The sequence below is a fragment of the Meriones unguiculatus genome, chromosome 20 (assembly GCF_030254825.1).
Source record: "Meriones unguiculatus strain TT.TT164.6M chromosome 20, Bangor_MerUng_6.1, whole genome shotgun sequence".
Taxonomy (NCBI): domain Eukaryota; kingdom Metazoa; phylum Chordata; class Mammalia; order Rodentia; family Muridae; genus Meriones; species Meriones unguiculatus.
In genome coordinates, this window is record NC_083367.1 from 20,802,932 (window position 1) to 20,826,471 (window position 23,540).

The 23,540-nt window shown below is 42.0% G+C and overlaps 1 protein-coding gene across 1 annotated transcript; it reads left to right on the forward strand.

The window, feature by feature from the left end:
- Nucleotides 1-1,071: 1,071 nt before the first annotated feature.
- Nucleotides 1,072-22,683, forward strand: Ifngr1 (interferon gamma receptor 1). The gene is made up of 7 exons (XM_021652144.2): nt 1,072-1,295; nt 9,848-9,962; nt 13,600-13,763; nt 16,588-16,763; nt 18,865-19,051; nt 20,064-20,188; nt 21,672-22,683. The coding sequence occupies exons 1-7, from the start codon at nt 1,184-1,186 to the stop codon at nt 22,218-22,220; spliced, it is 1,428 nt and encodes a 475-aa protein (XP_021507819.1). The 5' UTR covers nt 1,072-1,183; the 3' UTR covers nt 22,221-22,683.
- The last annotated feature ends 857 nt before the right edge of the window (nt 22,684-23,540 follow it).

Sequence of the window (23,540 nt, forward strand, 5' to 3'; positions counted from 1 at the left end):
CTAAACAGAGAAACCCTGTCTCGAAAAAAAACCTAAACAAACAAATAAAATAAAGTGAGGTAAAGAGAATAGAAGAGTGGGTTACAGTTTAAATTTTTTGCAAAGATGATGATAAGCAGAGAACTGAAGCAGCTGAGGCAGCCGGTGCTTGTTGGAGCACACCCCTTCATTGTTGTCTTTATTAGGGGCAAGGACTCTAAACTGAATATAGAGGAATTAGAAAGATGCAAACTAACGGGCGGTCAGAAAGACTCTTAGGAGGGCTGATCTCTTGATTGGAGACTACTTAGTAACCTTCCATTCGACATTTCACTGTTAAAAATGGTCATGCACATTTTTTGTGATAGTTGTTTTTTCAAAGAATAAAGTGCTTAGGCAAGCACTTTGGATTTGTGTTGGGTGAGTCTGCACACAAGCCGTCTTGGAAACCAGAGGTTTGAGTTCTGCAGACAAAACTGGTGGGAACTGGAGAAGGCCTTTTGGAACTCTTCTAAAATCTCAGGGTCCAAGACGCCTACATTCTGATGGATGAGATAAGCATTATGTCTGAGTTGTGGACTGAGGCAAAAAAAATCTCCAACCCCAGGTTACTACATAAACTGAAAGAACAGAGGAAGGTACTGCCAAGCTGAAAGAAAGTAACGTTTGGGTCAGTTTCTCAGTATCCCACAGCCCGGGTCCTGAATACAGACACGGCGCCTACAATTTCTTGCGTCAGGCTAGTCCACGCTGGTCAATCCGCCCACGCACCACTCAGCTACGCAGACCTCGCCTAGTTCTGGGGTCCGAAGTCCACTTCGGGCCCACCCAGGCCCCGCCTCCTCGTGAAGGCACTTCTCCCCCATCTCCATTCAACGTTAACGAGTCTAGCATTGGTCCCGCCCCTATGCCCAGACCCCGCCCTGAGCCCACCCCTGACGAGTTTCTTCAGCCTTTACCCTTTGCCCCGTAAAGCTCCGCCTGCCCGTGAAGCCGCGCCTCCTACGGCCCTGCGGGATCCCATAGGTTGTAGACTTTGGCGTTGGCCCCGCCCAGCTCCCCGGCCCCGCCCAGCTCCCCCGGCTAGCTCCGCTCCTAGGCCTGGCGCCTGCGGACTTGGCAGTCTAGTCTGAGGCGGACGTGACGCCGTGCCCGGGCCACTGGCGGCACGGGTTCCCTGTCCGAGGGTGTCCCTTGCTCAGGGATGGACCCGCAGGCCGCAGCGCGCAGCATGCTTCTGCTCGCGGTCCTGATGCTGTCTGCGGGGCCCGGGAGCGGAGCTGTGGCTAGCACGGAGGATCCGGAGCCGTCCTCGGGTAAGGTCTCCCAGGCGCTGCGGGTTGGGGCGGGAGGCGTCCGGCCGGGAAATCCCTCCCGGTCCGGCTGCGCCGCCCTCGGCGAGACAGCCCCGGGACCCGCCGGGCGCCGGGCTCACCGAGGTTTCCACGCCGCTTTCACCCGTTCGCCAGCACGTAGTCTGCTTTACAGTTACTCTCCAGGGCAGCGAGCGTTTGGCATTGTGTGTCCCGCTCACTGTTTACCGCTCACTGTTTACGGAGTTCCTTTTCGGGGTGTTACCCAAATCCTCTGTGGAGGAGAGGAGGCGTGCCAACGTATATTAAGATATTTTGATTTTTCAATCTGGCATTTAAGTATTCAGTGTTGAGGTGCAAGGGTTCTTCTCATAGCTTAACTTTTCGGAGCCTTTGGTTTCACCTGCTTATTGACCTTTCTCAGGAAATATATGATGGGGGATAGTTCTTCGTGATTAGAGAACTAGAGATAGCAATAAAACTTTTTATCCAGTCCCTCCCAGCCCCTGGTCTTAAGTGTCTAAAAATTACCTAGTTGGCAGCTGCTGGAAAGCAAGGGGGGGGGACTCTTTACCTCCCAGGTGAGTGCCAGCCCTGAAGCCCCTGTTATGGTTTCCAAGTGTTCTGGTTAGGTGTGCAGCATCCCCATTCAGCCTTGCCTTGATGTGACTCTCTTAGATCAAGCACACAACTCTTCACCATAACTAGGAAATAGCCACCTAGATGTAAGTCAACAGAACGGATAAAGTAAATGAAGTGCATATACAAAATGAAATTCTGCTCAGGTGGAAAGAAAAATAAAATCGTGATTGCAGAAAAATGGAATTGGAAATAGCGTTAATTTTGTTAGGTGAAAACTAGATTCAGAAAGACAAATAACATACATAGACCCTAGATTTATGTATGCGTGAGTGGGTGCGTGTGTGTGTGTGTGTGTGTGTGTGTGTGTGTGTAGACCATGAGAGGGGAGGAAGAGATCTTCAGGAAGGAGGGGTTATAAATAGATGGATAGGTAGATGGATGGATATAGAGGTAGATAGATAGATGATGGATAAACAAATATGTAAATAAGTACCAAGTGATAAAACTCATTGATGCAGAAGGGAGAGCTCTTGGTAGTAGTGGTGGGGGTGACCAGAAGCAAAGAGGCAGCAGCAATTGAGAGGGTCGAATTAGAAGTTACTATGACATGTATGTAATATGTACGAAATGCCTTATTAAAATCTGGTACTTTGGTAATTTAAATTTTTTAATTAAATATAGGATGCATTCATTAAAAAAAAAATCAAGCAAACAAATCCTTAGTCATCCCTTAGGATAGACATGGTGCCCAAGGCTAGTAATACAGACATTTACATTACTTATTGAGTGCTGGGTACCTTCTTAGCAGAGAGCATCACAGAGCTGTTTTCACACCTGCTGGTGTCTGCATCCAGGATGAGCCACACAGGGCTGCCCAAGTGGTAGAGGTCACTTACTAGGCGGTAGAGTTCAAATTCTTAGCCACCCTGCCATCAGCCATTATCTAGGGCAGGTTGCCTGTCGCTGTGGGCAGTTGCATTATACTGTGATAAGGGCTTGAATTTACTTACAAGCTGTTGGAAATCAAGGTGGGATGCCAAGTCCCATCCAGGGGACTCTGGGAAGATTGTGCAGAGAAAGTTAACCCAGGCTTAGAACCAGAGGTCTAGAGAGCATGTGTTTGCAGAGATGGGAGTGGCATGTTAAGCTAGTGGGGATATTGTTTTATCACAGACTGTATGTCAGGAGAGAAGTAGGAAACTATTGTGTGTAACAGCAAAGGATAGAAGTGTAGCTTTAGCTGACTTAACCTAAAACAAAAGCTTTTGGGCTCAGAGAAACCAAGGCAGAGTCAAGCAGAAAATGAGAGATATTAGCTTGTCTACAGGAAGATGGAACACAAGAAGGCTAAGACTGACGGGCATGGTAGTGCTCACCTTTGATCCCAGCACTTGGGAGGCAGAGGCCAGCCTTGTCTCCATAGTGCATTGCTGAACAGCCAGAGCTACACAGAGAAACCCTGTCTCAACCAACCAGAAGAAGAAGCAAGGTGATGATGACTGCTACTACTTACCATTTCTTATTTCCAGTGGCCTGGTTATTGACATATTCCCTGCTTGGCATGAACCATGAATATTGGTAGCCTTTGGGGTTTAAAACCTTACAACTTCTTCTATTCCAACAAAATCCCAGAGGGAAGCTCTGGTTTTCCTAGCTTGGTTGGGTGCCAGCCTGTGGAGGAAGAACATTGTTGAAAGGTGTGGTGTGGAGGGATTCTCAGAAATAGAAGCATGATGTTCCTGAAAGAAGGGCAGGAACTGAGCCAAGAAAATAATGTGTCTTCCTGTCTGGTGTGAGAGGATGCTCTTGTGCAGGTTTAGATAGTGCTATTTAGAAAAGCCAGGCATCGTATAAAGTGGTTTGAGGATGAAAGCCCATTAGGAGGCTGGAGGATTCTGTGAGAAATGGCTGTGGAGTGGAGGAGAGGAGCCCTTCTGAAGGAATATTGAGAAGTCAGTGTCAGTTGTGGAGAGAAGACTAACACAGCTGCCTGGCAGAAGCTTAAATGGAGTGCCAGGCACTTCCTTCTTCTGTGGTTCCCACTCTGTGTGACTTCATGATTTGCAGGTCTTCAAATGTTGCCCCTATGGTGAAACCTGTGCCCATCTGTATTGTACCCTAAACTTATAATACAGGGCGGGTTAGCCCTCCCATCTATTTTTTTTCTCTTTCTCTCTTTTCAATACATTCTGTATATTTTTTTTTTGTACATTTCTTTAGATTTTGTTGTGTCCCCTCTGGTGTTTTTGTTTATTTGTGTATTTTTTCTTGAAGTAGTATCTCATTATGTAACGTAAGGTAGCCTCAAACTGAACTCCCTGGCTTAGCCTTCTGAATGCTGGGATTACAGCCCAGGCTCCTTTTTGCTTACAGATAAGATTACTTTAAAGTGTAAACTTCTGATTCACAATCTCTGCAGATTTTGAAAGGTGACATTTTGATTCTAAAACAAATAATCATCATCATCAACAACAAAACTCCTAAGAGACTGAAAACAAATAATAGCTTTTAAAAGCTGGCATACAAAATTTAGCAACACACAGCAGTATTGTAGGTTTTTACAAATTAGATGAGCAATAAATGGTTTTGTTGTAGTTGTTTGGATAATCAGAATGAGATTTTGATCAGAATGAAGTGACTTTCTGAGAGGAAATTTCATGTGAAATTTTCTTATTAAAGTAGATCTTTATTTTGATGTCCCAAAGGATTCATCATCAAAATACACAATATCCATTTTGTCCTGTGACTTACTGTAATGTATTATTCAGGTTTTGCAGTGGCTTTATACAATCTGATGGAGCCATAAAACCAGCATCATTACATGAGCTAGACACTTGTGAAACTGTCAGAAAAAAAAATCATTCCCACTCCTATTTATATGTGGAGATTATAGCCCTTGTTTTATTAAACAATCACAAACAAACAAAACATTGTTCATTGTCATCTGTACTTATATTACCTAAAGCTTTGTTTTCTCCTTGACAAAATATGTATCATAATTCTATGTCATTCATAGGATGCTTGTGGGGATTATCTGAGGTGTGCCCTATAGTTTGATATGCATGAATTATCACTTTACACATGTGTCATTACTTTAAAAATAGTTTTAAATATTAAATTATTTTAGTTATGTATGAATATGTATATTGGCTTTGTAAAAAAAATCATTTAGATCAATATAAGAAATTTAAAATTTGCACAGGAGCAAACACTCATTTTTCCACCATTTACTTAAGTTTGTATTGTTTTTTGTTTTGGTTTGGTTTTTTATATGCAGAAAAGACTAGTTTTTTTGTTTTGTTTTGTTGTTTTGTTTTTTTCAGTTCCCAAACTATTTCTCAACAAACTATTTCTCAACTTAGAATGAATTATTCCAGTGACAGAACACATGTCTAGCATCTAGGAGGTGCTGACTTCAGTCACTGCCAAACACAGAAGAGGTAAAGGGAGTCTGACATTATTCCTGTTCAGCTGAAACCCAGGGCATGCTGCCGCCTCCTAAAATAGAAGTTGAAATGCACGAAGAAAAACATCTCTTTCCTCAGACTGGGAATAGCCCATTTCAGAGGAAGAATGTCATCATAAACTTATTTTAACAACAATAACAAATCCATGATACTTTCTACTTATCTGAATTTGTCATTCCACTTCTCAGTTTACAATAAGAAATCACCTTTGTGAAAACAGCAGTCTCCCTGTATAGTTTTTCCCACCTGTAAGTCAGTCTATCTTTGCTCTGAAAGGCAGTCATTTGGAAAAGGGCCTGGGTGCTTATTTCATTGACCTTTGGTTTTGAGTTGAAGGAGTTTGGAAATTAGATCTTCAAATAAGATTGAGCCTTTCTGTCCTAGCTAGGGATTCTCTTGCTGAGAAAGACACCACGACCACGGCAGCTCCTATAAAGGAAAACATGTAATTGGGGCTCAATTACAGCTTCAGAGCTTTAGTCTGTTATTGGCATGGCCGGAAGCATGGCAGCGTGCAGGCAGACATGGTGCTGCAGAAGAAGCTAAAAGGTCCCCATCCTGATCCACAGGCAGCAGAGGTGAAGGGCACACTTGGCTGAGCTTGGGCGTCTGAGGCCTGAAAGCCCACCCCCACAGTGACACACTTCCTCCAACAAGGCCACCCTCCTAATAGTGCCACTATCTATGGGCTAAGCATTTAAACACATGAGTTGATGAGGGCCATTGCTATTTTAACCACCGCACCTTCTCTAAAACAAGTTACAGAAAACTGTTTTCAAGAGATCACAAAATTCGTAAGATTGTTTTAGTTTGTGAGACCATTCTAGCATAATCTTAAACTTCATAACAATAATACCCCTTTGCTTTCTCCACATTTATTTTTATTTATACAGTGTAAATATTATGGATAGGAGTTTGCTGTGAGCCTTAATTATTTAGCCTATAACTACTCTACACTGCAGTTTAAAGGTGAGGCGGTAAAATTCGAAACTTAGTGACAAATATGACAATTGTCATGTTAAGTTTGGCAAAGACAAGAGTGGTAAGTGTCTAATAACCAAACCACGTGTTTTCTTTTCTGGCCATTTAAACCACAGGTGATGGATATCTTTGGGTATAAAACCCAAAGTTTCTTTTTGGTAGTAATTCCTGTATAATCCATTGAAACTTCTTCCTGTCATCTGTTTGCTTGATCTGGGCTACATAATGAGTTGAAGGCCAGCCTTGGCTACAGTGAGAGCCACCCCCCCCAAAAAAAATCAGTCAAACAAACAACAACAAAGCACCCATTGCTGCACAAGTCTACTCTCGTTTTGTAGTTTAACGTTTCATGACACAATGGCTTCTTCCTAAATATAAATGAACTTTGATAATATGTTGAAAGTATTTAGCATGACTTCTGTGTGGCCTTTCCTTGAGGCAGGAACATCACATTGAATATATACAGTTAGAATTTTATTTTTACTGGGAATCCCTAAAAGGGGGATCTTAGGAGCTAGAGAGGTAGCTCAGGGGTTAAGGATAATTTCTACTGTTGCAGAGGACCCAGGTTTGGTTCCCAGCACCCATATGGTGGCTAACAATGATCTGTAATTCCTCTTCCAATGGACCCAATGCTCTTTTCAGGCCTCCACAGGCACCAAGCAGTCAGGTGAGGCATGTACACACTAATAAAAAGAAATCTTAAAATATCCTAAAAGGAAATGAGATGTTGGAAGTTGGATGAAAGGGCATCCTTGTGCTATGGGGGCAGGAGGCTCAGCAGCTCTTGCCTGTAGAAAATGTGCCTCGTGTGAGCTTTCTGATCCATCATAGGCAGGCCCCAAGCCACGTGCTGAAGGCATTGCCTGGTTTTTGCTCGCTTCTGGTCAAAAGCATAAATACTGACAAATTAACCATGGAAAATACTGTTAAAAAGAAAGCAGGGTACCAAGGCTTTTATTGAGGCCCCTGATCCGTTTGGAGTTTTTTGCAAGGTAAAAGATGAGGGTCTAGCTTCATTCAGCACCATGTGCTGAAAATGTGTTTTGGCCTCTGTCAAAAACCAGGTGACTACAGAAGCATGGGCTTATATTTGGGTCCACAACTCTATTCATTTGATTGTCTCTATCTGGAGATCTTCCATCTTCCATCTTCTGGTGTCTTCTTTATTTCTTCATTGTTTTAAGTTTTACTGTACAGGTCTTTTACTTCCTTGGTTGGGTTCATTCTGTGATTTTATATTCTTCTGTTTGTTCGTTTTTAGGGTAAAGGTCAAGCCACTCAAAATCCCAGCATGGGTGGGAGAGGACCTCAGGAAGACCCACTCCTCACCCTCAGCCAGGAGCTCTTGGCAGTGATGGCTGCTTGAGGAGGGAGACTGTCAGTTTATGCAGAGATGCAGCCCCTGATAGGCTGCTCCCAGCACATGACCCCACACCATGCACCATGCACATACAGGCAGCATTAAGGGACTCGATGTTTTTAAAAGAAACCAAAGTTGGGAGGGAAATGGGATATGGACAGCGGGAGCTGAGAATACATTCAGTCAGAACATTATAGCAAGTATGGAATTCTCAAAGAAAGAAAGAGTAAAGGGCGAGTGAGAGAGCTGGCAGTTTGACATTTTCAGGTTCTGAACAGCAGATGCTGCTGAGAGGAAGAGGATTGTTTTAGTTCGCAGTTCCAGATTGCTGTCTGTCATTGTGGAGAGGTCCAAGTGAAAGGAACCTGAAGCAGCTGGCCACATTATATTCTCTCTCAAAGCAGAGAGAAATTAATTAATGCATGTGTGCTAATTGCTCAGCTTCCAAATCCAGGAATTGTACAACCCACATTTAGGTTTCTTTACACATCAATTAACATAACTAAAACAATCCCTCACAAGACTGTTCGGAGAACAATCTGATCTAGGTAATCCTTTGTTGAGACTCTTATTTTAGATGATGTCACGTTGGATAATTAAAACTACCACAAAGTCCCACTCAATAGAAGACAATGCCCGAAGTAACTATTTAACAGGTTACCAGGAAAGGACCTGGGATTCTTACTGATTGGCCCAGGGTGTAATTTTTAATAAGAGCAATCTAAGTAAGCATAATTATATCAATTATATCGGAGTATATTGAAAAATGTAAGCTTGTGCTTGAATGCTCTTAGCATGTTCACAGAAGATGGATAGGTATGCATGGGAGCCACTTTACCTGCTCACATTGCCAGTCATTGATGTGCTTTAGCTTTTAAAGTCAGTGATGCTTAAAGTCAGTGATGTGGAATGATCTTAACTTGGGAGTCACATCCCCCTTGTTATATTTATGTTCATCTGCCTGTTCTCTCATGTGACTCTTGTGATGTAACAGCTCTTTTAGGACTGGTATCAAGGAAAAAAGGCACATTCCAGAAAGCACCGGGTTGATAAAACTAAGATGACCAGTGGATGCTTCAATGTACTTAGGCACATTTCCATGTGCTATTTAGAAAACAAAACAAAAACAAACTATAAAGGTGCCACCACAGGGGCTATTTTAGAATGAGAATGAGAATTCATAGGGTGGCCGGTTCTTCTATAGACACTGAGCACAGTCTGCGCTGGCAAATATTGAAAATTCCAGTGATTACAATTGAGTGATAAATTATTGTTTTTGCAGTATGCAGAGAGTTTATTTATCAGAACCACTAAAATGTTGTGGGCATTTATTTTTTTATTCTGCACTTGTGTTTCCCAAAAATACTAGTGCATGCCTTTTCCCATTGCTGTTTCAAAATACCCAACAAAACAACATAAAGAAGGAAGGTCATGTTCAGCTCACAGTCTGAGGGTGCACTTTATCATAGTGAAGAAGGTGTGCCTAGCAGTCAGTAGGAGTCAGCTCATCACATTGAATCCACAGCCAGGAAGAGAGAGAGCTGACAGTGACCCTCCCCTTCCCCCAACCTCGTCCTCCTTTTATTCGTTCTGGGACCCCTTTGAACAGCGGTACTCAGCCTTCCTAGCCACCCTCTAATACAGTTCCTAATGTTGTGGTGACCCCAACCATAAAATTGTTTTCTTTGCTACCTCATAACTATGAATTACAATGTAAATATTTTTGGAGATAGAGAGTTGCCACAGGGGTCATGAGGCACAGGTAGAGAACCACTGGCTTGGAATGATACCTCCCGCATGCAGGGTAATTTGCTCCTCGTCAGCTAAAACTCTCCAGAAGCCACCCTCACAGACACATGGAGAGGTGCTTTTCCTGGGTGGTTCTAAATATAGAGCCTTGTCTTGAAATAGGAGAGTGGAGATTAGCCATCACAGTATAAGTACCGTGACAGTGTTTACATAATTTAAGATGAATCAGAATTCTCCTGTACATTTTCAGTAGCATGCTTCCTCTAAGTTTTCTCTGGTTGAAATAATTCAGTATCTACTAAACTGATTTTCACTTTCATGTGCGTGTTTGTCTAACATTCCATCACATAAGCTTTTCTGTTGTTGATGCTAGTTTCTTACCATGGTCCATTTTGGTTTTGGATCTTTTACAGTTCCTGTACCAACGAATGTTCTAATTACCTCCTATAACATGAACCCTATCCTATGCTGGAAATACCAGAACATGTCACAGACTCCCTTTTTTACTGTACAGGTAAAGAATTATGGGTGAGTATTGTGCATTTATTATTTCTATTCTGTTTTAATCTGAATCTTTGCACATTCCAGAACTCTGTGTTCTTCTATTATCCTTCCTTCCCACTCACCAAACTTTATCAACTATCTGTAGATGTCACAAAAATTCTAAGGATGCAGATTAGTGTTTATCAGTAGTGAAGTAGAGAAATACTACTATAACTTCCAAGATTTCTCTCTAGTCTTAGTAAACTAAGATTTATTAATTGTTAGCAAGGAGTAAACAGATGTTTTGCAGTTAATGGCAGTGAGGGAAAACACCATTTTGACAGTAGTTTAGCAGTACCTCATGTAAGAAGGAACCAAACCGAAGCCATTTTGAATAAAACTTCCATTTTTAATAGGAGTCAAATAAAGTTTCAGTTCCCAAGGCTGCCCAGCCTTGTAGAGAGACATGTACATGGGTAACTGACATCCTGGCTGGCAAGTTGAGATGTGAGTACCAGGCAAGTCACCCACCACAGTTGAATAAATCAACCAGGGTCAACAGGATAAATTTACCACCAAGAAATGTTCCTAGGAAAGTCCCTTATCCCTGATTAGTGAAAAAAAAAATGTAACTGTAACTTGGCACAGATATTTGTGGTTTTCACACTTAAAAGCTCTGTTACATTCTGGCTCAGGGTCACAGTTCAGCTCCCATGTCTGTTGTGCATCGCTGATCAGTCAGTAGCAGCTTGATTACAATAAATTTGTCTTTTCTGCATTGACCTGGCATTTGAATTGTGTTGGATCTAAGTAGACCCCATAATATTCAGAATAAATACTTAACAGCTAAAGAAGACTCAAATGGAAAGCAAGACTTCACTGAGGATTTGTTTTCTCATGGTTTAATTGAGGTTAACAACTTTTGATAGGCACGCTACAAAGGCAGTCTTCATATCTACCACACAGATCCTGGTCAGTGATTATCCCAGGCTTGGTAAATGTAGGCTGATCATTTGACAAAGGTCTTAGCGCACAGATCTACCCATTGTGTATTCTTTTAAGTAAATAACCTATAGGGCATAACTCTATAAGGACATTAACAGTGTATTCTACGCACCTCCACAGATATTTCAAGGACTGTTAGTTACTATAACTCTGTCAGCTAGAGTTACTGTTGCAGCAATGAAGCACCATGACCAAAGCAACTTGCTTTGGTTTATTTGACTTGCACTTCCATGTCACTAGTGGTTCATCATTGAAGGAAGGGGTCAGGACAGAAACTGAAACAGGATGGGAAGCTGGTTGCAGGAGCTGATGAGGAGGCCATGGAAGGTGCTGCTTACTGCCTTGCTCCTCGTGGCTTGCTCAGTGGGCTTTCTTATAGAAACCCCCATGACCACCAGCCCAGAGATGGCACCACCGACAATGGGCTGCACGCTCCCCCATCAGTCACTAATTAATAAAACATTAAAACTCTGAAAACATCTTCTGTTTGAAAACTTGGAGACAGTGACCCTCATGCATAATTAATGTGAATGCAAAATAGATCTGGCCAAGGGGAAGAACATGTGTCTGGCAAAACTTAATCTGCTTACCTGGGCATATTTTTGTGGTGCTAGAGATCAAACCCAGGCCTTTACACACGCTAGGCAAGCTGTCTATCACTGCGCTACACCCCCCACCTCCCATAAGTATGTGGAGGGTGGGGACAACCTCAGATTCATTCCTCAGGCATCATTTGCCTGGAGATTGCCAAGCAGGCTAGGTGGACTGGCTGACAAGCCCCAGGGACCTGTCTATCTCTGTCTTCCTAGCCCTGGGACCACAAGCACACACCACCAAACTTATTATTTATTTTGTTTTGTTTTATGTGGGTTCTGGGCATTGAACTCTGGCCCTCATGCTTTACATAGCAAGCACTTGATTGAACTATCTCTCCAGTGTTTATTTTTAGACCTGTTAATTCATTACCTGTAAGATACATTGTTATAAAAATAGAACTTAAAGCTGAATAGGAAATTGAACACATGATGGCTACAGAAATGGATTACTGCATTAGTTTTGTAAAATACAAAGGAGATTTTTATGGCCCTAAATGTAGTGATTTCCAGACTTTGTTGTTCAATGGAAATAAAATTAAGTTCTGTAAGATACTAGGCACGTGCAGTGGAAGCCAGTGAGACCGGCTTCTCAGGAACATAACAATGTTGTGGAAACCAGTAGGGAGAACCTTATGTTTTCCTTGGCAAAATGCTGACTCCAAGGAACAAAATGAAGATTTATATGGAGATTTCAGGCAGTTTGGCCTGTTGGGTTGGTTTGACAGGTTTTTGTTCCATCTTTGGAGGGCTGAGGTGAAGCACTCTATGTCCAAGCAATAGCCCCAGCCTGAAGAGACAGAAAGGAAAGTAGAGAATCTCCCATGTGGCTGATGATTATGGGGATGTCAAATTACCCAGTAGGTATCTTACTGGCCAAGGATGAGGCAGCTTAAACAGCAATATCACTAGGAACATGATAAATAAGGAAGAAACCCCATATCTATATTGTCATTAATTAATAATGAAGTTGAAAAACTCTTGTGTGGACAAGAAACTCCTAAAATGTTAAGTTTCAACAAGTAAAGCTGATGCCTGAGGTGTTGTCTTTCTGTAATAACTGTAAATTTTACTAAAATAAATAATTAAAACTAACCAAACAACCTGACCACAGTGAACAGCTTTTTTTTTTCATTTTTTTCACAATTTATTCATTATATGTCCCGATTGAAGCCCCCTCCCTCAATTCTCTCCAGTCCCACCCTTCCCTCCTCTTTCTCCTTCCCCTTCCCCCAGTCCACTGAAAGGAAGAGTTCTCCTTTGCCATCTGCCCCTAGCTTGTTAAGTCTCATCAGGACTGCCTGGATCCTCTTCCTCTGTAGCCTGGCAAGGCTGCATGGCCACAGGCAAGTGATCAAAGAGCAGGCAATCGAGTTCATGACAGAGGCAGCCCCTGCTCCTCTTACTCGGGAATCCATACGAGTGAGTGAACAGCTTTTGTAACGTGTTTGAATGGAGCCATGTCTGTATTAACGGGTTCCATAATGATTTTTAAAGCAGAATTTAAAACTTAAATATGAAATATATTGTATGAATCCTATCTCTTCTAAGGAATTTACAGGAAGAGTTAAGAACACTTTATCTCAAAAGCTTGGGACAGAATTATTTCATATTTCTGACGTTTTTCAGATCTTAAAAAGTTTATATATAAGTCACGTATAGCCTAAAAGTAACTTGTAATTTTTATGGTCTTTTATGCATTTTGCAATTTATTTTTTATAAGAATTGAACCCAGTGCTTTGCGCATGCCTCACAAACTATCAACCAGCTACTTCCCTAATCTATATGATATTTTAAATAATGAATTTCATTCATTAAACAAGCAACTTTTCATGGTGTCGCATTATCTTTTCTCTGGAACAAAAGGTTTGGATTTTAAAGCCATTTGAATTTCAGATTTTTTTAGATTAACAATTCTTTTAGATTAATTCAAGAGTAAGGACTTCTTCTTTCATCTGGCATCTCTGTCATATTTAATTGAGCCTTTCCAAGCAGCTGACTGGATGAAAAGCAAAACACAGGTGGATAGCTAAAGTTTGTGTGATAATAAGATTTACCTCTGTCTCTGTTCCTTTTTATTATAGAAGTAAATGGATTGATTCTTGCACCAACATTTCTGATCATTGTTGTAATATCTATGAAGAAATTGCTAATCCTGATGAATCTGTCTGGGCCAGAGTTAAAGCTAAGGTTGGACAGAAAGAATCTGTCTATGCAGAGTCAAAAGAGTTTATTATATGCCGACAAGGTAAGTAGATCGTATACATGGATGACTTGTCAATTAATTAAGTTGATTAATTGGCCTAATTAATTTGTATGTGTATGGGTGCTTTGCCTGCATGTATGTCTGTGCAGCACACTCATGCAGTACCCTGAGAGGCTGGAAGAGGGCATCAGAGCCCCTGTGACTGTTACTGTAGGTGGTTACCAACTGTATGGGGGCTGGGAACCAAGTTTGGGTCCTCTGGAAGAGCAGACAGTGCTCTTAACACTAAGCCATTTCTCTAGTCCATACATGGATACATTTTAATTTTGAAGTATTTACACTTCTGTGTATGTTTGTTTTGATTTTATGGATAGTTACTCTAAGTGTCTAATAAACATTTGACAGAATTTAAGGAGCCAATGTCTTTTTGTTCCAGGCCCCATAAAATAGCACTGAACTGGCCTTCAGTTTGCTACTTTAGAAACATTTAGCATCCAGTCCATCCAAACCCTGACCAGTATTGCTCAGCATAGCTGGACATAAGCTTTTCCCTCTCTGTCCACCGTGAAATTCATTTCAAAGTTACATCACAGAGGATTTGTCTACTGGGCTCATTTCTCCTACTTCCTTTAAGTTTTTGAAGGCCTGGGAAGCATAAGCACCAATGTAATACAGTTTCAGGCTGGCTATGGTGACCCACACCTGTAATCCAGCAGGCGGCAGGCTCAGACAGGATTTAGTGAAGCAATTGAAGTCAGCCTACCTACCCCAAAGAAACAGAAGTTTAGAGTTATTTCATGTCTCTGAGCCCAAGATTCTCAGCTCTTTGCCCTCCCAGCATCCTACCCTATAGTTTACTGGCCTCAGCTCTCACTTCCAACTCCAGAATATTCAGGATCAGTTCTAATCTCTGGTGGGGGCATCCCACCTTAGACTGTGCCCTCGTCTGCTAACCTCGATGGCATCGCTTCCAACTTCCCTTCCTCCCCAGCTCACCCTGTGGGACTGATCACTTCTGCGCTGTCATGCCTGTAGGGTCCACTGCCTGGCTTTTCTACAGGCCCTTCCTTTACTTGCTTTAGGTATTTTTATTCTCTGGGTTCATCTGATACATGCCATCTTCATGGCAAATTTGTCCACCACAGATTTATCAAGGACTTAACGTGTCCCAGAAAGTATGCCTGAGATACACAGTGGGGAGTCAACACCAGACCTAAGCGGAACACTGCAGTGCACATGAGAAGCATACACAAATGTTCACCAAACAAACCCCATACACCAGAGACACAGGGATATGCACAGACTACTTGAGTATGTAGTTCTGATTTTCACAGTAAAAAGTGAACCATTCTCTTTGATAACCTCCCCCTGGTGGGGGAGCAGCCATACCAGGCCACAGAGGATGAGACCTGATAGGCTAGGGTCAGATGGAAGGGGAGGAGGACCTCCCCTATCAGTGGACTCAGAGAGGGTCGTGAGAGGAGGTGAGGGAGGGAAGGTGGGATTGGGAGGGCCTGAGGGAGGGAGCTACAGGTGGGATACAAAGTGAATGAATTGTAATTAATATAAACAATTAAATTAAAAAAATTAGCAAACTTTTATAGAAGCATCCTCCAGACACCCATAGATACTCAAAGACACTAGATTTCAGTGAGGAAGATAACTAAAGAACTTTCTAGAACCTGTGCAAATGGCTCAGTGGTTAAGACCACTGGCTGTTCTTCCAGAGACCTGGTTCAAATTTCAGCACCTTCATGGCAACTCCGTCTGTAATTTCAGGTCCAGGGAGCCCCAAATTGTCTTCTGACCTCCACTGGTACCAGACAAAGACATGATAGATAGATAGATAGATAGATAGATAGATAGATAGATAGATAGATAGATATGATACATGGATGGATGGATGGGTAGATAGATGATAGGTTGATAGATAGCAGACAGACAGACAGACAGAGATGATATATGGATGGATGGGTAGATAGATGATAGGTAGATAGATAGCAGACAGACAAAGATTATATGTGGATGGATGGATAGATGATAGGTAGATAGATAGATAGCAGACAGACAGAGATGATATATGGATGGATGGATAGATAGATGATAGGTAGGTAGATAGATAGATAGATAGATAGATTAGGTATATAGACAGATGATAGATGATAAATAGACAAATGATAGATTATATAGATAGATGATTAGGTAGATTGATAGATGATGGCTAGATGATAGATTGATGGACAGATATAGACAGATGATATATAGATGATGGATAGAGGATATATGAATGATAGAAGATGATGGAGAGAGAAGGGGCTTTTCAGAAATAGTTTTTAGGGAATAGTTTTGTAGTTCCTTAAGCTACAAATAAAGAAGGTATTTACTTGAGTGTCTGTTTTATATGTTTATGTGGGGGCAGAGTGCTGGGGAATGAACCTTGGGCCTTAACGTTGCTAGGCAAGTGCTCTACCATTGAGCTACATCTCCAGCCTCCTGTTTTTATTTTTTATGGTGACAGTAATTTCCCTGGGTTGGTTTCAAACTCAGTCTTTAGCCCAAGCAGGTCTTCAGCTGCCCCCCGCCCAACCCTTCTAAATAGCAAGGATTATAGGCCTATACCAGCCCAGCATTTTCGTCTTCTGAAAAACAACTTTTATGACTAGTTGCATTTTCCTAAACTCAAAGTCAGAAGTGAAATTAAATCACTGAAACAATTTAGGTAAGAGAACTTCTTGTCTGAAATTTATTAGACATTGTATTCTTAGAGTGTCTTCTAGATCTTTGCAGAGTTGTTCAAATATATCCATTGATTTGGGTAGATTTAGTAGCCATGCTGAGAGGAATTATACTTTTCCTTTCTCCCCAGGAAAAGTTGGACCACCTGGCCTGGACATCAGAAGGAAGGAAGACTGGCTCGTTGTCCATGTGTTTCACCCCGAGGTTATTATAAATGGAGAAAGGCTTGGAGTGATGTTTGATGATATTAGCACCTGTCACACATTCGACTACACACTGTATGTGAAAAATATTACAGGTGGAAAGGTGTGTATTTCTCTTTCATCTTTTTTTTTTTGTTCTATAGCTTGTGCAGTTGTTATTAACTGTGATAAAGGCAGACTGGTCATGCACATGCAGATAAGACTCATGGGCCATAGATTCTGGTAAGAAAAAGGAAAACTATGTAAATACTATGAAGGGACCCAGAATTGAGTTAGTTGCCAACCCTGGCCAGATGAATGCATTTAAGTTTTCTCTTTGCCGGTTTAGTTGTAGAGCACTCTCTAGAGTATTACCCTCTCTACATACCTGTTTCTCTCCTGGTAAGATGAATATCACCTTAGTATTTTACTTCCCTCACTGATAATAAGCAGTATATAAAATAATATACAGCCGTGATTTGTTTTTGAAAAGTAAGTTAACAGTACAACTGCAGTGACTTGATTATACTACTCTGGCTGTGGTATGGAGTCCATGCCTTGGCTCAGACTGTGCTCCCTCCGTTCTGCACAGTGCTGCATTTATTTAATATCAAGGCCATACTATGTGCCTTCTAAGGACACAGAACTACAGAAGTGAACAGTACAACAAAACCCGGGATAGTCCAGTGCAGCAGAGAAGGGTTTGGGCAGCCTGCAGGGCTGGACTAATGCTTTCGGTGGAACCCTGTAGGAGAGGTCACAGCTGGAGTCCATGCTGGGCTTAGAAGCTGATCCCTGTACATGGGGACACGATTTGAAGCACAGGACCTAGGAAAGGCAGCCGCACAGTTGGCACACGGGGCACCACAGTGGAGCCAGTGTCTTGGAGGGAGGGGCAGGTGGGGACAGAGCAGGCACTGGAGGGGCTCACTTTTTTCTTTTCTCTTGAGTTAGATGCTGCTTGCTAATGGCTCCTTAGAAGTAACGTCCTCTGTTCCAGGATGCCCTTTACCACTCTGTCTGGCCCATCCTGCGTACTTTTTGGATGGAGGGCTGTCCTCTTTGAATTCTTTTCATACCTGGTAGATTATTTCATTTCCTGTAGCCCAGTTGCTTTTTCCTTGTTCCTTATTGTAGAATTTCTCTTGGAATACTCTTTACTCCCTGTCACATTTCTTACCACTTACCTGCATTGAATTATCAGGCATATTAAATCAACACTGTAATATATACGTATTGGTCAGACTGACAAAGTGGGAAAGTTGACTTAGCTTCTGTATTCATTATTTTCCCGTCACTGTGACCACATATCTGACAGAAACAACTTTAAAGAGGAAAGATTCATTTTGGCATTCGCTTTCTGAGGGATTAGTCCATGGTCACCTGGCTTCCCTTGGATAGGACATCATGGCAGGAGGACCATGTGGTAAAGGAAATGTCACATCATGTTTCAGAGAATGAGGCAGGAGAGGCCAGGACAAGGCCCTGTCAAGGGCTAAGCCCCAGTGACCTACCTATTCCAGATAGACTGCACTTGTAAAAGTTTCCAAAACCTCACAAGATGTAACTGTCAGCTGAAGACCTAGGCCTTAGTACATAAGCCTGTGAGGGACATTTTACACTCAAAGCTTAACAACTTCCCGTGAGGCCCTGTTTCTTAAAGATCACCTAGGCACACACCAGTATTGCCACCTCAGACACCTGCCCGTTGACACACAGGCCTTCCCTGCCACCTAGCCAAGCCATACCACTCACTGCCTCTGTGTGTCCAGGCCCTAGCAGATGATCACGTGCTATAGCGAGTAGAAGAAATGAACTGCGAATGTACAAGGGATCTCTTCCGTCATTGTTACGTCCTCAACTGCACGGAGACCCTGTAGCCCTCATGTAGCTACTTTTGGATGCTTCCTGTGAAACGCTTTCCTCTCTCCCCAGCTGCTTCTAGTACTCTAGGAACGAGGTAAACAAGGATTAGCTAGTTCCACAGCTGAACATTTATGTTCTTCAAGTTTTAAACAACACGTGTTCCCATAGAGGTCATTTTAACAGCTGTGCTTCCTCATGCCGTGTTAGTCACAGATTGACTTATTATTTGATAGCAAAGCTTATTTTAATTTCATATTCACTCGATACATGTTTTCCTTCAATGTTTAATAAGATAAATGCAATGGTTTTCGCCCTCAGATTAAAGAAGCCATACACTTTAATATTGTTTTTCTGTGTAGATCCTAGAGAAGAAGCATGAGGTTGATATAGAAGATTGTAATGAGACTCTGTGCCAGTTAAGCATCCTCGTGTCCACACTGGACACCGAATACTGTGCTTCCGTAGATGGGCACTCAAAATACTGGAATGTTAGAACAGAAAAGTCGGAAGACGTCTGTATTTCCCTTTTCCATAACAACAAAAAAGGTAAGTTCTTGACTTTCCCCCAGCTGAAGACAGAATGCTAACCGAAGCAGGGTATCGTGAAAAGAAGCAGGTTCGTTTATAATTTAAGCACATGCCTTTTCTTTTCAAAATACCCGATAGTGATAGTTCCTTTTCCCAGAGAAGTCAAAATTAAAACCGAGACAGCTTCTCAGGCATTGAAATATACTACAGCAACCTAGAGAGCCACTAGATGAGTGCTGCCCCCTTGACCCAAGAAAGAAAAGATACATAACAGTGTATAAAAGAATACACGTAAGTATCTATTTCAAATGGTAATTTGAAAATGTGTTACCTTGAGAAAGTCAGAAGAGAAGTATGAAGATGTCACAGAAGGTAAAGGCACTTGCCACTAACACAGGTGGCTTCAGTTAGGTCCAGGACATACATAGTAGAAGGAAAAAAAAAAAAAAAAAACGTGTACGTGTACATATCCACACACAAATAAATTTAAATGTAGTTTGTCTTTCAGTTGAGAAGAAACAATTACCTGGAGTCCTACCAGTTATTCATAGTTTGGTGTTTTCTTTGCATTCTGATTTTCTCTTGGGTCTGTCAGCAGAGTTATGGTGATATGTATTGTGTAGTGTATGTAATTTTGTCTACTGCTTATGCTCTTTATTTTTTAAAAGGGTAACTGTTCCCATAGAGAACAGTCTTTAGTTCCAATTCAGCGGCTATTGGTTTCCCCCAAGATATCAAGACCACTGTTTTAGCTTGAGGGATAGTTTGCCATGGTGATTATTGTTGAGCTTCAGAAATGTCGCAGGTGGGTAGGGCTACTGATTAATTGTCTTTCTTCAGCACCGCAGTGCCTGGAAGAGCCTGATCAGTAGCTAGGATGTGCACTGGGTTTTCACTTAGGTGGCCCGTTCTGTTGCGGTGTCCCTTCAAGCACTGATGGTGGCATCTGCTCAAGAATGGTGATAAGACTTTTGAGGCGCAATAGCAATGTTCTTGTCTTCTAATGTGTAGCTGTTCCTTTGGTTTCCAGATTCAATTTGGATTCTGGTTGTTGCTCCTTTTATCATCCTTATAATAGTTATCCTGGTATTTGTATATTGGCATATTAAGAAGAATCCATCTAAGAGAAAAAGCATAATGTTACCTAAGTCCTTGGTAATGTACTCATTTATTTATTTAATTATGGATCCTAACCTTAATTTGAATCTTTTTTGACAGTCCCTTTGATACTCAGTGTCATTCAGGAAAATGATGTTCCCTGATGAATAGCATTTTATTTAATCTTATTATAGTACTTTTCACTATAAATTGCCATCCCAAAGCCACATATATTTTACTGTGAACCAGGTACCTCTTACAATTTTCAGGATGAAAACTGACAGGTTTGGTAAGGAGCCAGTGGTCTAGAGGGAACAAATGACAGTAGCACAGCCAGTGTAAGTATACAGTGTGATAGGTTCAAAGACAGAGGCTTGTGCATGCACCAGCAAAGACCTTGCCTCTCTCCAGAAGGCAGCCGTGCTTTCATCCTCAGCAGCATACAGGAGAACCAGCCCACAGCCCCCAAAGCTTGGCTTTTGAAGAGCTACAAACATGCAAATTTCATTGCTGTTGGAGATTAGAAGAAAAGATGGCCCAAAATGAAACTGTCACAATTGACATTTAAGTGTTGTCACACATCAGTCTCTTGAAATGGTTTAAAGAATGCTTAAAGACAATGAAAAGATGACACACTGATTCATACACAGCTAGAATAGTAACTAAAACACTCAAAGTGTGCAATGGAATTTGCTGTATGAACTATCAATAGAAAGTAGACAGTACATATATGATCTATATGTTCTCCTTACTAGTAGGAAGTCACCTTATAATAAGCTATCTCATCCTCATTTGAGCAGAAAAATGAACATGACTCTGAGCATTTGGCAGCAAAGATATAACTGTATGAACCTTGCCAGGAAACTGCAGGCTCAGCACAGCATTTTACATAATCCTTCTAATCGTTTAGTTTGAGGAAATAATTTTATAAAAAAATGTGTGAAAGACTCAACATGTTCTATGTCTGTTAAAGAAAATATATCACTCTAAAGAAATGCCGAGTCACTGACATGAAATTTCACTGGTGAAACTCTTGCTGTGGCTTCCCCACAGACACCAAGAAGATGGTGTGCAAAAGCAGTGTGCGTTTATGAGATGTTTAATGACTTCATATCTGTAGTCTTAAATAAGTTCTATTAAAAAGAAAAGACAAGCTGGGCGTTTAATCCTTTAATCTTAGCACTCAGAAGACAGAAGCAGGCAGATCTCTGTGAGTCTGGGGCCAACCTGCTTTACCTATCAAGTTCCAGGCCTTGTCTCTAAATAAGAGGAAAAGCCAGTCCACATGGTGGCACATACCCGAGGCTCTCGCACTGGGGAGTATCAGAGCAGTTCAGGGTCATCATCTGCTACATAGTGACTTTAAGGCCAGCCTAGGCTACATGAGACCCCCATCTCAAAAAAACAAAAAGATCAAGAAAGAAAAAAATAATGAGTTAGTTTTAATTATGTTTTCTGAAATATGTCATTTTCTTCTTAGTCCTTTTTTTAAACAAGCATTTGAGTTCAGTAATTTTCTGTCTTTATTCTTTCTATTTAGCTCTCTGTGGTAAGAAATGTCACTTCAGAGACAAAACCTGAATCAAAATATGTGTCACTTGTGACAACGTGCCAGCCAGCTCTCCTTGAGAACGAGAGAGTGATCCTTGAAGAACGCTTGTCCACAACCACGGCTCTAGACAAGCCAGGAGCCGCAGAACACGAACTTTCAAAAGAAGCAGAGGCCATGATCACTGAAGGAAGCACGTCTCCTGTGACCCCTGACAGTCCTCCAACTCCAATACGAAGAGGCAGTTCTTTCCATTTAAGTAGTGACCAGTCAGGCCCCTGCAGCACCGCCACCTGTCACTCCAGACACGGCTCCGACAGTGGCCTGGTGGGATCAGGCAGCTCTGGATCTGACTCTGAAGTTCTCCCACATACCCCAGAAACAAAGGCTGTAGGGCAAGATCCCACACCCGTGAGAAAGGCCCCCACCTCTTTTGGTTATGATAAACCGCACGTGTTGGTGGATGTGCCCGTGGATGGCGGCGGGAAAGAGTCCTTGATTGGGTACAGACTCACAGGAGATGCCCCTGAACTGTGCTAAGACCACCCAGGCCCTGCCGGTGGTGAAGGGCCTGCTTTGATTTCGGGAATGATGTACCTTTGCTGTTATCAACCATATAGAATGGCTGAGTCCTATCCGTGTGGAAGGAACCTGTGCCAGTTTACTCTGTCAAAGGCATGCATTGTTGCTTATGAGCAACATCCTTTCTGGATGTGTTGGCAATAGTGAATTTTACTCTACTAATCTTGCTTCCTGCAGCCACTGCCCCTCCATCCTATAACCTCAAGGAACACAGTGGGCCTTTTTTTTTTTTCTCAAACACCTTCATATTTCTAAGTTCATGTATATAGTATGTTTACATTTTTTACCTTGAAGGGAAAGCTGAGGCCTACGTAAATTCAGGCAGATAGAATTTGATGGAACACATCATACAAGCATGTACATATTTTTTTTTTATGGAGCATTACTTGTGATTTTTAAGTAAAATGTTTTGAAACCAAAACTCGTTTGCCCAGTCATTTATTGAAGCACTTGGGCAACCTGCCATAGTTATTTGCTATATTTTATCTATAACCTGTAAATATCCATTAATGCTGTAGAATTATTTTTTAGGGTATATGTATAATCTTTAATTTTAAAAATAATCTCTTTTAAAATGGGTCAGGAAATGGAGAGATGGCTCAGCAATTAAAAGCACTTATTGATCTTCCAAGGAGCAGGGTTCATTTCCTAGCAGCCACTCGGTGCTGTCATCCACAACTCCAGTTCCAGGGGACCCAGCGCCCTTGTCAGACACCCCCCCCCATTGGCACCCATGCACATGATATACAGGCAAAACATTCATGCATGTAAAATCGATAAATCCTTATAGAATAGGGCCTTTATATCTATTTTCCCATACATAGTAAGTAGCTGATGGATAAAAGCCTGTTCCAAGTAGATGAGAAAGAGAAGCAGATTTCACTGGACAGCAGGGGAGCAAAGACGCTTTCCCCGTGGAGTGAGGGGAAAGCCTTGAGACAAGTGTTATATGGAAAGAGTGCTCAACAAGCGCGTGCCGACAGCTTCTGTTTTGCCGGAACCCTTGACTCACTAAGATAGTGGAGATGTAAGCTCCAAGCCAGAGAAATTGCTGCGCAGGTGCAGTGCAGCACATGAGTGAGGACCTAGTTTAGGTCCTCAACACACACATAAAGATCTGGGTGTGAAAAAAAAATTCCAGGTGTGGCTGCACCTGCCTGCAACCACAAACAGGAAGCTAGAGACACAAGGATTCCTAGCTCTCACCAGTTAGCCGGCCTAGCTGAAAACTGAGCATCAAGCCCAGGGAAGACTGAAACCAAAAAGGTAAGAAGGAGA